We start from the raw sequence: 16,724 nt of genomic DNA, 5'->3' as shown, positions 1-16,724 counted from the left end.
TGAATTAAGGACAATGTCACTCTTCTAAATTTAATCCAGATCGATGTGAATGCACGTGATGATCTAGGTATGATGTCGACTACATGTGCCAGTGCAAGTTGGCTTGGCTTGTTTATTTTTCTGAAATGAAGACAGTAAGTACAATTGACTTGATTTAATTTCTCAAGTCAATGGACGTCCTATATCATATTGAAACTAGTTAGCTATAGCATAAACTTTCCTCCAGTCCTCCTAGTCCTGAAAGACATAAAGAAAGCCTTTGTTAAGTAGGGGAGGATTCAGAGCACCGCCGTTTTCATCGTTAAGTTCCACATTAAGCTCTATAACTACCTCCTCCTGTTTCTCCAAGTGATCAACTAGAAATGGGTGACGCCCAAAGTTCCTGCGCCTGTGGCAGCGGTAGTTCGCTGTTCTTGTCACTCATAAGCATCTTTTTCATCTGGGTCATCGTCCTTCCCCGAAACCCTAAAATCACAATCACTGATGCCCTTCTCACCCAGTTCAGTTTCACCAACACCACCACCAACAGCACCCTCTACTACAACCTTGCCTTCAACCTCACCATCAGAAATCCCAACAAAAGGCTCGGCATCAGCTACCGTCGCATCCGAGTCATTGGTAACTACCAAAAGAAGAGGTTTGCCCTCGTGACTTTGCCTAATACCACAGTACCGTTTTACCAAGGCCACAAGAACACCACCTTTTTGAGTGACATAATTGTTCAAGGGCAGCAGGTGGTGAAGTTTGGGAAAAAGGAGATTTCCGAGTTTAACAAGGAGATTGCCACTGGAATTTACAATATAGATGCAGTGCTCGCTCTTCGGGTGAAGCTCAGGTTGGGCACAATAAAGTTTCACAACTATGGCCCGGAAAATATCCACTGCAAGCTGAAACTTCCTTTAAGTACTAGAAATAGTACTTTAAATCAAACATCCGTGAGTAGCAGTTTCAATGTTACAAATTGTGGGCATGTTTCTGTGGTTACTGGTTTTTTCTTGTCTTGGTTTTCATGAATGTTATGAACCTCTAATCCTCTATCTTGTACCTCTTTCTTCTTGTTAATTGTCTTTTTTTTTTTAAGGTGTCATATGGAAGACTGATTCTTTGATCTGTAACCAAAGAAACAAAAGGAAGGAAAAAAAACAAAAAAAGCTACTTCTAAATGGATGTGTTTGTGTTTGATCAACTTGTAATTAAGGAATTTTTTTTTTTTGGGGTCCGATTAAGACTTTGGAATTCAATTATTTATCCATGCACAGAATTTGACGGGGTTTTGTCGGACTCCTCCAGCGCTTGCAATTTTTTGCCTGCCCTCAACTAGAACTTAAGCATACCAAAATACAACTAAAATATAGGAAATAAGATTGGCTGTAGATACTGCAGCCAAGGTCCGGTAATACTCAACTACAGCAGCATTGCATATCATCACAACATGACTCCAGATCTCCTTTTTTTACCTCCTTCAAGCCACATTTGTGCTCAACAGAAAAAGCACCGCACATTATTATCAGAAAGCTTCAGTAGTTTCATCATATAGTATAATCCTCATCCCAAATGAAAGACTAATAATCCACATCGATATCTGAATACAATAATCATAGGTTTTATTATTAGCTGTCGCTTCAAGGTCCGTCTGTTATGACTTCAGAATCAAGAAAAACGTTCCACCAAGGTGCACAAAATATCAGAGTACAGACAGCAACCACGCTGGCCGTGTTCAATAACTACTCTTATAGTGTCATGGAAGTTGGAAGCCACTTGGCTTGCCTCCTCTTTCACTATCTCAGCTCCAAAAATTCCTGTTCCTGATAAACCAATTTTGGACTAATCATGTAGCTTGAGGTTCAAAGGCAATTGTGAAAATAGTAGAAAAGGCTGATATCACCCAATTTTATCTATAGCTTCGACGTGTGTAAGCAAACAATAGCCACAACATACACATGGGGATAATCTCATGGATCTGTCTCAAACCATGTTATTGACCACATCTAGCCACCGAGTACCCACAAGTCCACAACGAAGCAATAACATGTTGTACCTGGTGCAGCTATCTTCCTTGATCCTGTTTTTCTGAATAGCATGACATACAGTTTGGCAAAACCCAATTTTCCCTCGTTATGAGATGGAGGAGATGTTGCAGTTCATGTGCTTGCGTTTAAGAGAATGCATTTCCAGCAGAATAGGAGAAGCACCAGATCATTGATGATGTGCAAAGAATCACGTATAGGACAGCCTTGTTTTTTCCACTTCAGTAACTGCAAAGGTTCCACCGATCTCTTAATTTGTTTATAGATTAGCAATATAATCGTAGCCCTGTCTGGCACCCGCATTTCAAGAAGGAAAAGATTGGTTCTCACAAGAAACTTGAAATGGGACTTATCAAATTCAAGGGGAACTTGGGAATGACTGAATTGAAACCTGAGGCAATAGGTCCGAGGCTCCAAAAAACATTGGCATGGAACTAACCACTCTCTGGGAGCCTCTGAAAAATATTGGGAGGCACAAGCTACTTACTACTAATACCCTTAGCGCATTTGTTTTGGGTACAAACACCCCTCAGCAGATAAGAACAGACCCACTAAAGAAGAAAAGATTTGCCACATGTAGGCTTCTATTATAAACCTAATAGACCATGGCTATATGCCAGTCTGGCTTCAACTAGATAGAGCCAAGCCTGCTCAAGTTACCCAAACAAGGCCCATCAACAGTTCAATTACACCTTGAGCTCCCAAAATCTCATTGACGCATTAGATCATCACATGAAAATCGCACAACAGAGGACGTGATGTCACGTACAATAAGATTTTCTGTTTCTCACCCTTGCACTCTTAACTAATATAAACTACAGGTGCTTGTAGCCTTACAAAGTACTGGTAGTATTTCCATTGACAAAAAGCCCTTACCTGCAAGCCAAAGTTTTTGGTCCTCTGTTGTGAGAAGCCACCAAGGCAAATTCTTTCAAAATTGATGACTGTGGCACTAGGAAAGTTTGTTTTCATCGTCCAGACAGCATATCATGCAAGTCAGAAAGCCCATGAATAACTGCCACAACCACAGAATGCCTATGGAAAACAAATCCACTACTGCTACTCATTGACAACGAGTTCTCATCAAAGTGCTGACACAACAAAATTCAAGCCATCCGAGTATGAGCTAATTGAAAGCCTCCAATTTTATTTGAAGAGCTACAGCTTCATAAAAAAGCAGACTGCTCATAGTAAACAGTCCCTCAAAACTAACTTGCTTTCAAGGTATTTCTTCCTTGGGCATGAAATTAAAGGAAAAGGTTCGACTTGGATCAGTTAGAGTTGAGCCATAACTGAAGGTAAATGAGATATCTAAATATTTCATCCATAAGAGGAAGAACCAATAGGAAATATCAGACAATGTGTCACAAACTCAACATATGGTACAGTAACACATTGATGTTACAGAGCCTACTTCTGCTTCACAAAACTGAAACTGCACCAGAAGAACGAGAGCTCTCCCACACCTCAATACCTTCAACATCTTCTCTAACAACAAACAGTCTATTCCCACCGCCTTCGATTTTCTTTATAATCCCTCTCTGAGCATCCTCCTCTTTATCCACAAAATTCCTCCTATACAATCCCTCGCAAACCTCACTTTCTCTATCCACCCTATTTTCGGCTCTCGGCAGTCTAGACCAAACCTCCAAGGCACCATCTCTGCCCACAAAGGCTTGGTTTTTGTAACAGTGAATTACACTACTGCTATTGCCACCCCCCTTAATGTTCCTCATGCTTGGGTCCTTATCTTGTAAATAAACCCACGGATCATCCCCTAAATTACGCAGGTCTGCTATTGCCAAATCTCCAGACTTTGAACACACCTTGAACAGAGTCGACTCCTCAATGTCCACGTCGACGTCGGCAAAGGAGTCCCCGAACCTACTGCTCCGCCCCGACCCCGGCTCGTTCGTCTCCCAAACCACCTCCTTGGACCTCGGGTCCCACATTCGGATATAACCCGAGTACCCGAACGCACCGCAAGTGACGGAGCTCCCAACAATCAAGCCCGTTTCAGGCAGCCACGTCAGCTTTCCGACGGCCAAGTTCTTCGCCGAGCTTCCGGATTGCCTGCTCAGCTCACCGACGATCTTGAGCGTTGATTTGTCGATCACTAAGATGCAGTTCTCTCTGTGCGGGCAATCGAAAGCGGCGAAGACTGAGCTCGGCGAGTTCGAGATGGAGGTAACTCGGGCCTTGAAGATTCTCGGGTCGGCCGGGTCGGTCCAGTGGATCGACCCCATGTTTCGCACGCCGGAGAAGTCGTAGAAGTGGAGTCCCGGGTCGGATTCGGATCCTACGGCGGCGATTTCAGGATACACTCGGCAAATCGAGTTTATGTCCTCCAAATGAGTACGGATCGTTCCGGCGTGGCACAGATTCCAATCGTAGCTGGATATTTGACCGCCGTGTGCGATCCAAACGGAGCCGTCGGTACCGGCTGTGATCGCCGAGGGGAGGCCGTCGGAGGCGGGCTGTACAGTTGTGACGATCGAGGCGTCGATTCCTGACAACGGAGGCGGCAACATCGCCGACTTGAGCTGCGACTCGATGCCGTAGTAGAGAGCTTCATCGGCGAGTTCTTGCTTGGCGAATCGGCGAGCCGTGGAAGGGAGACCGTCGGAGCGGAGGAGAGAGAGTATGACTGAGAAGATCTCCGGGTCCCGGTCTATGAAAACCGGGTCCGGGTCGTCGGATGTCCGGCTCGAGAGGGCGGCTAAGAGAGAGTCGGGACCGCCTGCCTGGATTGTCGATAAGGTAGTTTCGAAGAGCTTGCCTCCGACGTTGAGCTTGATACGGTCGTCGGAGCGAGGGCCGGTGGCTGTGTGGTGGTTACCGTTTTCCATTAGTGGCCGTGAAGTTGAAGATTGGTTGAAACGGTCAACAACTTTACGTGAACTACTAGTAGGAGCAACCAAAGAAATGTGGTGACTTTCTCAATGCAGTATGGTTATTTTACGCTAGTGCCCTTGAAATTGCATGAAAATATCTCAATGGTTGTTTGTGTAGTTGTGTGCAAAACAAAATCCACTGAAAGCGCATTTTGGTCTTTTTAAGTCCTAAAGATGACGATCACAAAGAGCGCCTTTTTTGGGCCAACCCATAGGAAACGCCGACTTTGTAATATGGTTCAAGCCCAAACCAACTAGGACTGTCCCCAAGCCCGTGAAGAAAAGTATGAGGCCCAACCCCACAAACATGAGGCACAGATGGACCGCCCAAGCAAAGTGGGCTCGTCACTTAAAAGAAGACCTTCGGAGTTAGGCACATCGCAGCACGCCAGTCAAGTCTAGCTAGACCCGAGCTCGAATGACTTCAAAAGAGTGGAAGAATGATAAGTACAAACTCCAAGTTGTAGTATCGAACCAACCAACATCCCAATCTCAAGCTCAGAGTTGGAGTCATTCTCTTCCGGCTTCACATGCTTTGTTTTTTGATAATTTAAGAGTTGGTTGTACTAAAGGAACTTGTTTGTAATTTTATTCCTTTTCAAAAAAAAAAAAATTGATAATTTGAGAGTTGGATTTTTTTTTTAACCAAATTAATCATTTCATTCAACTCAAGCCAGAATGACACAGATACATATCTTCCCTTACCATCTTTAGACAAGTTTAGGACGTGGTATGCTAACACCACCCATTAGACAACCAGTGCTCACTTATTCAAAAGCGAGCCTAACAACTATGAAAACTAAACATAGTAATTAGGCAAAGTTTAGAAAGAAAAACAAAATTAGACTCCTCCTTTCCCATAACAGTTAGGGCCAGGAGGTCTGGAAAACTCCATTGCTGCATGATGCGGGCAAAAACACTACTATGGATCAAACCACCAGGATCTCAAATACGAAACCCTAGAGAATTAGGATCCCTCATTTCGGTCCACAAATGGGTCATAATCCAAGAAACAGTTCCAAATATTTGGGACACCTAATACTCCCAATCTGATTTGGGCCATCCACCTAACCTGGGCCACATGAGTGATTTAGGCCTCCAATTGGTCGGTCTCTCAATTAATCTGGGCACCCCCTCTTCTGCACCACATCCCGTCATGGCTACTGCCTCCGCCGCAGCTTGTACACTGTCATCAATTATGCAGGCCACGGCCTGCACCCCGGCACATACAACCAGCTGGACCTTCACCTTCCTGCAATGAGCATGGGAAGTGCATCCAGGCTTAGAGCAAAGCTGTCCCGCGGCCATACTGCTTGCCTCCACTCCTGCAGACAGGACCACCACTGCGCGTGCAGATCGGATCCAACCCACATCAGTAGATGTTGTTCTTCGTGATCACGCCATTCCCACTAAGGTAGCCACCCCAATTCCAATTCGCCTTCTGTGCCAAATTGGAAATCTTCTCCAAATCGCCATCTCAACAACTCGGAGCGGACCCCACCTGGTCGCCTTGCTCTGAGTACAGAGGAATTGTCCCTGCCATGGCTGGAACAACCCACCGGATCTGGACATCCCCTGCAACTCTAGCCCTGCATCCTTTAGCCTCGCTCGACTCGGTCGGATCCGACCCGAAGTAACCCGCCCTGCAAACCGGCGCTGGACAGCCTCAACGCCCCAACACTGAAGGCCAAATCTCCTTTGAGAATCCCCATGAGAAGGTTCAGGTTCATGGTCGAGAGATCCATTCTGATAAAAAGGTTTCTTTGGAGGGGTGTTCGCCGAAGACAACCAGCAGTGCAGGGCTGAATAGAAGCCACAAAGTGTGGAGAGGAATGTTCCACTTAGGGGCGAGGCCGGAGTTGGCCGCCATTGGAAAACCCCGAAACCGGGGAGACTAGGGTTTAGGGCTGCCATTACCCTAGTCTGAGTGGGACTTGGTTGAGAGTTGGTTGTATTAGAGGAAGTAATTTGTAATTTTATTACTTTTCAAAAAAATATCCCACAACAGTAGAGTATCATAAATCCTTGTGAGATGAAATATAAAATACTTATGGGAAACTTTTCTCCTAAATTGCAGACCTCAACTCTGAGCACAATAATATCCGTCGGTCAGACTACTGTTAGACCGTATATAAACATGACATGTATCTCATTAAGGATATTTTTAGTAGTTTTGAGTTTAAGATTAACATGGGATATTTTAGGGTAGAATCTTCTTCTAATCTGATGGTTGGAAGTCAGCCATAGATTTCCATTATATAGTCATATTGATTTCCCTTTGGAAAAGCCAATTAAGCAATATTTAAGAGTACTTGTGGACACGAGTGGCCATTTATGGCATTATTAAGAGGTGAGAGAACCACTCTCATGCTGACACACGTACGGGATGTTCAGGATTAATTGGGCCTGATAATAAATCATGACCTACGTATTTACTTCTTTGCAGGTTTTTGGCGAATGCCATCAATCGACCTGCTCTGAAAACTAATGATCATCAGTCGCCACCTAAAAGTCCGTCCAGTAGAAACCCTAAGGAACACGGTATACACACACAAAGGGATCCAATAGGGACAAAGTTTTGACTGGTGGCGAAAGTCAATTATTGCTTACCACGTATAAACAAAACCAGCAATTGATCTTGATGCGGAACTCGCGCACCTGCTGCTGCTTCTTCTTCGGCTGCAGCTGCTCCTCCTCATAATTATCTACACCTCTCTAGGTAAACAGAACGTACGGGGTGAGACCGGCTGTTTTCCTTATTTTATTTGTCCCCTCAACATGATTGATTCACAGAAATGGAAAGAATATTTTTTTTGATCTTTTGTTCTCTTTTTTAATCTCTGTAGATCAATCATGTTGAGAGAACAGAATTGAGACACAAAAATTTGAGACAATTGATTTCATCCCAAACGTACAGTGTGGAGTTTGGAACTTGGAATAGTGGAATGTACTGCCCCTAGCTAGCTCATAAATTTTAACACGTACATGCTTTTTAAATATATACGACTGGTGAGCTATCTAGGTCCCCATTAGTCTGTTATGTTATAGTTTTGAAACTCCGATACAGCTTGATCAATCTGGTGTTTAGTGGTATCCTACAGCGAAAATGCAATGCACGTAAGACCTTTCATAAGAATTTTATGAGGTATTATTTAATACATTCCATTTAAAAACAGCGTCAAGTGAAATGAATCGTCCTCATTCAACATTTTAATCAGTCGCCTCAAAGGAATGAATGGAGGTCAACACAAATGGGGCAAGTATGGGTGTAATGAAAGACTTCTTGATCGACCAACTGAATCCAATTCATTTGAGTTCACTATTATAGCACATCAAACACTATAACATGGGATAAAATGAGTAGCAAAGACGATCAACTAATAGGGAAATTCTAGTGTAGTGGTGGGTATCTCATACCCACATTTACAAAAGTGAGAACAAATTTTGTTGTCAAAATTTTAATTTGAGTCCTACTTTGAGTAATCTTAATTCTAATAATGGTAATTACACTCTTACGACATTTTACAAGTTTTTGAACAAATTCGTTGTTAATGTTGTAATCTTAGTTCTAATAATGGTAATTACACCTCTTACGACATTTTTACAAGCTTTTGAATAAATTTGTTGTCAATGTTGTAATTTTTGTTTAACTATATGTAAATAGTGTAAATGAATATGGTAACTTTTGTTCTCAATGTTGTAATTTTGGTTCAAATAGTTGTAAATTTTTGCTCAAATAGTTGTAAATGAGGGTATCTCATACCCAGGGGCGGATCCACATAGAGCCCAGCTTGGACAGTTGCCTATACTATTGATTTGGTGTAGGCAAGGGATGTGAAAGTGGTAAAAATAGAGCAAAACAAGGTTAATTGAGAAAGAAAATGGCAGACATTAGACAAAATCAAGGCAAAAACAGGGTAAAACTAAGGCAAAATCTTCAAAATTGCCTCTAAAATTTGCAGCTTCTCTCTAATTTTCCTCCCTTTTCCTATTGTCATTGACTTGCCTTACTTGAAAAAAAATTCTGAATCCGCCCCTGCTCATATCCACCGATACACTACTTTGTCTTCAACTAATAAGGAGGCCGCGTCTCTGACTCTCTCTGCCCCCACGTTATCTGATCTATCTGGAGGATGAGTATTCAAGCTGTGAGCCTGTGACCCAACACAGAGGCTAGCCTAACCTTGAACATGACTATGCATGTGAAATTTAAGACCGGCATTGTGATTTGTGGCGGAAAGGTCCCAGCAGACAGATTTTGATAATTAGCACTACTGTTATGGAGTTAAAACAGCCTGTGCTGTCATACACCAATTCAATACCGTTGCCTTATATAAATAATGTATAAACATATAATTAAGTTGGAGGGACAAATCGATCGAGCAGGTAAAATATATATTTATATCACACACCAATATTTCAACCTTATAGTTATATGGTCCCCCTATATATGACTCGATGACTCATGAGAAGGACCGCATCCAAAACCCCCCATAATATCACAGCCTATCTAGCTAGCTTGGGTGACCCCCCCCCCAATAAACAGTATGTAGACTTTGGTTGGGTATGTTCCTGTTTCATTAATATGACCAACTGTTTGTTGAGTTGATCGATCTTTATACCCCCTTTACATTGATGCATGCTCATGTTGGATCACTTTAATTGAAAATTAAATCACGATTGTATTTTATTGGTGAGGAGAGGACTCGAATAGACCTGAAAAAGGGGTTGCTAACCCGGCAACTGTCCAAACCGCCCGTTAACTTTATCGAGTTGTTACCTGGTAATCCGTTCGTTAATGGGTGGGTTCGTGTCAACTCGTGAACCCGTTAGTGTCCGTTAACATGGGGAAAAAAAAAATTTACTTTATGTTCGATCAAAGAAGGAGAAGCTTTCCTATTCGCAAAAATAATATGATCTCGACTCGAAATTAAAACTTCCAATCATGATCTCCGACAACAACAACAACAGCAGTGGCGGTGACGGTGATCGATCAGTGTTCAATCCGGTCATCTTGTACGGAACTAATGCAGCGAATGAGGAGGGAAGAGGATTCGAGCTCTCGTAAGGCCACGTTTGGTTCACCGAAAGGAAGCAGCTCATTTCTTGCGTTTGAGATGCAAAAGGAAATGAAATCGTTTCCTGAAGGAAGAGAAAATAAGGGGGAAAGTGGTTCATTCCAAATATCAAATGAATCACTTTCCCCATTCTTTCCTTGCATTTATTACTCACAACATATTATTTTATTATATTATTTACAAACTTTTTAACAACTTTCCTAATAATTTTCTTTACGTTACCAAATATCGGAATGAAAAGTTGTTGGGAAATGAACATGGGAAAGACAAAGAAATTACTTTCCTTTCTGTGAACCAAACGAGGCCTAAGAAAGTAGATCCGGGTCGAGTCTTTTCGACAGACCATACAATAGAGGATCTGTGCCGTTAGTTTAGTTTAATAGATCAATAATTAATTTCATACCCCAGACACCGATATCAATCCTAAATCCCTAAATTCCTAATAGAGGGTCTGTGCCCAATTTTTTTCATCGACTCCAACTTTAATACAAACATTAACAAACAAAATCCTTAACATAAGCACAATTAACTTTCAAGAGAATAAAATTCAAACAAAAGCAAACCAAAATCAACTTTGAAATCCCAGAGATTACTAGAAACATTGTATGGTAGAGAGCGGTTGAAGCTGTAATCACCAAATTATCAACTAACAAAGTCAAAATAGCACCAACTAATTAAGGACCAAATAAAGCAGTCTAAACGGAAGCTACTAAAACATGCCGAGGCCAACGCAAGGAGATGGCGAGCCTACCGATTCGCAGCTTGACTTTCACCCATTCTCTAGCTGTAGCTAGATTCAGATTCACCAAATCCCAACGTTGCTACTAAAAAATCAATTGGAAACAACCAAGATCCCAGACAAAACTAGCATGACAATACACCGTTACTCCCCGTCAGAACCTCGACTTGAGGAGGTCTGGCATTATTTATGAGCAACTCCAACAGTCTATATATCTCAAATATGAAAAATGAGGTTTTGCTTATGAGTTTAGAAGGATTTGAGTTACTCTGTCCATTGTCAATTGGTTTTATATGTGAACTCTAAATTATTTTATTATGGTATCAGAGCCAAGTTACCCACGCGTGCTTTACCATATATAAAGTCAATATAATTATCTATATAGCTCAATTGTGAAATTTTCTTAATGAAAAGTTGTAGATGGTTCTGACCAAAATAAAAAATTGTATATGGTAGTTGGCAATCGGAAGCAAATTAAGATAATGTGACATTCAAACCCACATACACAACTTATGACCCATTATACAAGGAACGATGTTTTGTTTTATCGATCTTCCACGAGAAAAAAATTGGTACTGAAAAATGTCAGGAATAATTTCTCTCTTTATTAGTCGGGTAGTTATAATTATCTTGTGTCTTTGTTTTGAGCTTGGACCTTGATGAGACAACAATTCCTTTAAATGCCGCATTATACCAGTCACCTAATATTGTCACTGGCCTGGCCACCCAGTCGACCCACCACAGGAAGAAGAGAAAACCAATGGGATTTGGAACATCTCACAATCTCGTTAAATCTATTCACTAATTTTCTACGCTTAAAAAGGGTGAAATTTCAGAGCAATGTTAGGATTTATGGTCACTTTTCTGTCTCATATCTACATCTCAACCGTTCAGTTTTTAGGTACTAATGTATATATTATCTCTGTAAAATTTCAGCCAAATTGATGGTCATTAAGCCATTGATAACTGCCTTAAAGCTAGTACGGTTCAGGTTGGATAGATTCAGTACGTCCATTGGTTTAAGAGAGTTAGAGACCTTAAAGATCATCAATTTGGCTGAAATTTTGCAGAGATGATCTATATATTAGTACTTAAAAACTGAACGGTCGAGATGTGGCTATGAGATCGAAAAACTGAACGTCCATTGGTTTAAGAGAGTTAGAGATCTTAAAGATCATCAATTTGGCTGAAATTTTGTAGAGATGATCTATATATTAGTACTTAAAAACTGAACGGTCGAGATGTGGCTATGAGATCGAAAAGTGACTCTAAATCCTAACCTCGCTCTGGATAGGATCTGTATATATATATATATATATATATATATATATATATATATATATATAGACACACAAAGACAACTTATTGAAAGTGATGGATGAATAAATATCATGTAGTTTACAAAATACAAATGTTTCATCTATATCATTCATGTTGAAATAAAATTTAAAAAATGAAGCCGCAAGCCCGGAAGATATGGATGCAACAAACTAAATGGCAATATACACTAGTACTAATTTCTTTTATAATAATTGTAACAATATTCGATCAGTTTCATTATTATGAGAAAAGCTCAGAAGATATTGGAGAACAATAGAGAGATTAAATTTGATGATCAATATCATCATCGGGTAAAATCAAGCTCTCCGCCTTAGCTAGGCCTTTTCCTTTTCCTTGTTGGATGATGTAACCCTACCATCTGTTCCAGCAATCGCAGAATACTTATCCTTCCGGGTCAAATTTGTGCACTCAAACCCTAAAGTCCCGGCCAATACCCTCTGAATGTAATTCGCCACTTCAAACGGCGATTTTCCACCTTGGCAAGTGAGTTCCATCGGTAGCTGATTTAAAAACGTGATCTCATAAGATGGCATTGGATTCATGAACACAAAATAAGGATCCAACCATTTGTGTCCCCGGACTGTTGTCCCGTAATACACACTTTGCTTGGTGTTAATTGCAACCGGAACAATCCTATCAGTAAGCTCAGCAAACAGCGCACTGAACCTCAACAGAAATGGCTCTCTGCAAGTAGTTCCTTCAGGGCAGATCACGAGGTCACCTTCCTCAAGCAAAGCCTTAATGTTCGCCGCGTCTTTCTCTCTTTCCCTTGTCAATGCCACAGCCTTGATCGGAGAGATTAGTTCGGAAAATTTGCTAATGCTGTATGTGACACAACTAATTTTTCTTCCTAATGCAACTGCTGTTACAACAGGGTCTAAAACTGTGCGATGGTTGCAAATAAATAGAACCCCAGGGTGACCCTTTTTAGGTGGTGGTGGAGGGTTGCCCTTAACAATTAGATTAATCCCCAGAAGCTTGTAGTTGTATCTAGCAATTCTCTCAGGCAGTATGATGTTGGTGTAAACTCTTAAAATGGATATGATTATACCTATTGGCATCCATAAAAAGGTCAACAGGGCAACCAAAGGAGTAGGTCTTTGTACCAAACGGCCTTCATGAAATATAACCGGGCTCAAAAGCTTGTTTCTTGGCAAGGGCTCACATTCTGTCCTTGGGACCATGTACCCTTCCTGCAAATTAAACAAGTCAAATGAGTCAAAATAGTGGAACTTTGTCAATAACTCTTAACAATATGTTAAACAAGGGAAAGAATATTGTAACAATTCTTTGATATATATTCTTCTTAAACCTTGTTTTATATAGAAATGCACCACAATTGTGTTTCAGCCTAGTACTATTTTCATAAAGAAAGAAGCTCCCAAGCTCGAGCTGTCTAATAGAATCTTGTTAGAAACAGAAAGTTTTCTCTTTTTTTCTTTTTTTTTTTACTTGGCAGAAGTTCGGTGGTATATATGAAGAAGATTCGTATTGAAAGAAAGAAAAAAGCTAGTGCACCAAACCACAAAGACAGCATAATACGAAAACAATCTAGACTGTGGTAAGCTCGTACAAGTCACAAGGAAGGTGCTTGAAAGGTAAATGAGGAAATGGTATATCAAGTGTAAATTATTATCTCACGTCTTTCCTAAGGTACAAAAATATGAGTAAATTGGATTAAATAGAGATAGCGGGTTGAACATGAAGATCGTATGGGTGTCAATTGTCACACAATATGAAATCAATGTTCTTTTAACAGTACTCTACGAGTCACAACTTTTAGGTCTCAAAAAATTTGAGATGATATATAAAAAATTTGAATAGAATGGCATTGTAAAAGTTCAAAAAGCATAAAAAAAAATAGCGTAAAATCTTATCAATAATATTACATCTAGCATAGCCGATCATATTGTTGTCATTAAGGCGCTCACCAAACTCGTATAAACCTAGAAATATGGCATTGTACTTTTCTTTCAAATTGGACAAGTTATGTTTAGCAGCTGACAATGTTCGAACTTAATGCTTAATGTCCAGAAATAGATCAGAAAAGAGCAAAGAATTCCCGAAAGACGAACTAATCAAAAAGAAAAATATTAAAATTGAGTACCGTCGCAATCACTGAATTTATTTACCAACTGTTTACTAAATGATATGATCTGATGGTTTTCTCTTTTGTTTTTCCAAATCCAGATACGGATATATATGATATGTTAAATGCCGGCTCATTATTTTGATAAACAAACCCGCTGAGAATTACCAGTGGGGGAATCATGAATGAAAACTAGCATTACCTTGCAAATGGACATAAAATCATGGTCAGTTTCTCTATCTCCGAGACCCAAATCGGGTAAGTCAGCGCCGAATTCCTTGACGATGGCTTCTCTTTTGTGCTCTCCGACTAGAACACCTGGTTTTTGAACAAACCCAGTAGCCCTCCCGGACTTGGTCACTTCCAACTCTGTCCCAAGAACCTTATCAGCACCAAGAAAGCTCTTGACAAAAGGCTCCACAAGAACTCTGGGATTGGCAGTGATGATGTAGCGCTTGCCGAACGAGTTGAACACTTTCCAAGTCTGCGGGTGAACGTCTTCTGCGTAAAATTTGGGCAAGACGGACCTCGCAACCATCTCAATGTCCTTGAGCTTCAGACCGGCGAAAGAAATGAAGATGAAGGTATTGATTGCTACGGATTCTGATATGAACAAGTAGATGAAATATACGAATGGTACGGATGCTAGTAGTAAAAGTGCCCTTAATAGACTGCCGGCTTCAAGAGCAACGAGCATGAAATAAGGGAAAGCGCTTCGGGACACGAGGAGAGTGCCGTCGAGGTCTGCAGTCACTGTCTGGTTCGATCGTCCCTCGGTGCTGCATCTCGAAATTGGCTCAAATCGACACCGTGCCCTCATGGCCACCAGAGAGAGAGAGAGAGAGAGAACTGTGTGTGGTTGAATGTTTGTCACAAAACTTGTGTGTGTGGGGGGTGAGAGCTATGGTAAGCAAAGCTCTTTATGTCATGAAGAGGGGGCAGGAGATGGGGGCTTTTAAAAGGAGGGGGAAAGATGGCCATGTTGTTCAAGTTATAAGTTTCTAAATTCTAATGCAATGAAAATATTATTGTTTAGTTGGGAAAAACTAGCATATTGACTTTATGTTTTTTTTTTAAATAATTTTTTCGGTTGTTTTTCTTATTAGATGGTTAATCTTGGCGCACTCCTAATTTACCTAATTGATACAACATGCTCTTATCCTACATCTTATGTATTTCTAACCAATAGTAATATACAACCCAAAAGCACGAATTTTCCATGTGTCAGCTTAGTGGTTAGAACATCCAATATCTAAGATCGAGGTCATGGGTTCGAGTCATCATGGGGGTATGAGTGAAATTTTTTGATCTACTTTCAAAAAAAAAAAAAAACAAGAAAAAGTCTTGAAATCAATCTTAGTTGAATATTTATTTTCATTCAACTTTGTTCCAAATAGACGCATATTGGAGCTAGTACTCTGCCTATGTGTACATCAACTGAAGTTTGCCAGCTTTTATCAACAATTGTTTGGCAATGCCAAACAATAGTCCAAAAATAATTTTTTTAAATGTTATTAATTTTATCACACGGATGAAATTATCAATTATATTTCCATTATAAAGATAATTTATGATTTTCTCTCATCAAAAAGATGATAAGTGATTTTTCATCAACAATACATAGAGGTATGCCACTCGTTAAAATAAATTCAATGGATACTCCTGTACGAATATAACATTATTTTTAGACTACAGGGATTAATTGTGAGCTAGAAATATACTTTTTTGGCGTACACCGAAGGGCAGTTGCGACTTGCGAGTAGTTGGAAGTCGATACCAATACCAGCAATAACATTCAATTAGCCCACTTTTTTAGTTTTTAGGCACCGGCCTCCTCCCTCATTAATAAAGCTTTGGCCTATGAATCACTTATAAGTTGGGGTTTTTGAATTTGATCGAGTTAGAGCTAGCTAAAGCTATATGTTCGATGCCTTTAAACACGAATCTTACCAAATTTAGCAGCAACAGTTACTAAGTCTATTATTACTAAATAAGAGCACTTAATTGTACCTAAGTGACAAAGAAGAGAGTTTATTAGCAAATAGCAAGAATACCAAATCTATAGCAATTTGCTATATCACAGGATAATTCAGCTTTAGCACATTCCACTCTCCTCCTCGTGAATAAATGCGCCCTAATCCTAAAGGTCCACCAATTCATGCACGAAAATGATTGAGTTTTAGAAAATTTAACAAACTTTATTTATAAAAAAATAAATAACTGTTGCCAAAAGAAGTGATTCATAGGCCAAAAGAAGAAATATTTAAAGCTATCTTTAAGATTTTTCTTACTCAATAAAAAAAGCACGTATGTAGTTTTCTTTTTTCATGTCACATGTTAAGTTTTTGCGTGGTTTTTGTGTCCAGTAGATTTGGTTGTAGCGATAAAGCAGCGGAAAAACGATCATGATGACGAAAAATTAATAAGAAATTTGCACATATATTATTTTATTCGTAATGCATTTGTGAACCTCATGCTTCTATGCGTGCTGACATTTGGAACTTCTCTAACTAAACTATGTGATAATAGTCTATGTATGTGTGGTTTTCTGTTTTA

The 16,724-nt window shown here is 40.2% G+C and overlaps 3 protein-coding genes across 3 annotated transcripts; 1 reads left to right on the top strand and 2 right to left on the bottom strand.

Moving 5' to 3' along the window:
• Window positions 1-362: 362 nt before the first annotated feature.
• On the top strand, window positions 363-1,013 carry LOC112194103 (NDR1/HIN1-like protein 10). Its single transcript, XM_024334361.1, has one exon. The coding sequence runs from the start codon at window positions 363-365 to the stop codon at window positions 1,011-1,013; it is 651 nt and encodes a 216-aa protein (XP_024190129.1).
• Window positions 1,014-2,726: 1,713 nt separating this feature from the next.
• On the bottom strand, window positions 2,727-5,297 carry LOC112192857 (protein ENDOPLASMIC RETICULUM-ARRESTED PEN3). The gene has a single exon (XM_024332759.2). It carries the CDS (start codon window positions 4,874-4,876, stop codon window positions 3,449-3,451), a length of 1,428 nt encoding a protein of 475 aa, XP_024188527.1. The 5' UTR covers window positions 4,877-5,297; the 3' UTR covers window positions 2,727-3,448.
• A 6,932-nt stretch (window positions 5,298-12,229) lies between these two features.
• Window positions 12,230-15,094, bottom strand: LOC112194775 (glycerol-3-phosphate 2-O-acyltransferase 6). The gene is made up of 2 exons (XM_024335003.2): window positions 14,371-15,094; window positions 12,230-13,272 (listed from the first exon to the last, which is right to left on the bottom strand). Exons 1-2 carry the CDS (start codon window positions 14,986-14,988, stop codon window positions 12,394-12,396), a joined length of 1,497 nt encoding a protein of 498 aa, XP_024190771.1. The 5' UTR covers window positions 14,989-15,094; the 3' UTR covers window positions 12,230-12,393.
• Between the last annotated feature and the right edge of the window lie 1,630 nt (window positions 15,095-16,724).

Source organism: Rosa chinensis, chromosome 3 (genome assembly GCF_002994745.2).
Source record: "Rosa chinensis cultivar Old Blush chromosome 3, RchiOBHm-V2, whole genome shotgun sequence".
NCBI lineage: Eukaryota > Viridiplantae > Streptophyta > Magnoliopsida > Rosales > Rosaceae > Rosa > Rosa chinensis.
Note: the sequence above shows the minus strand (reverse complement) of the source record. Positions and strands in the feature narration are given on the sequence as shown.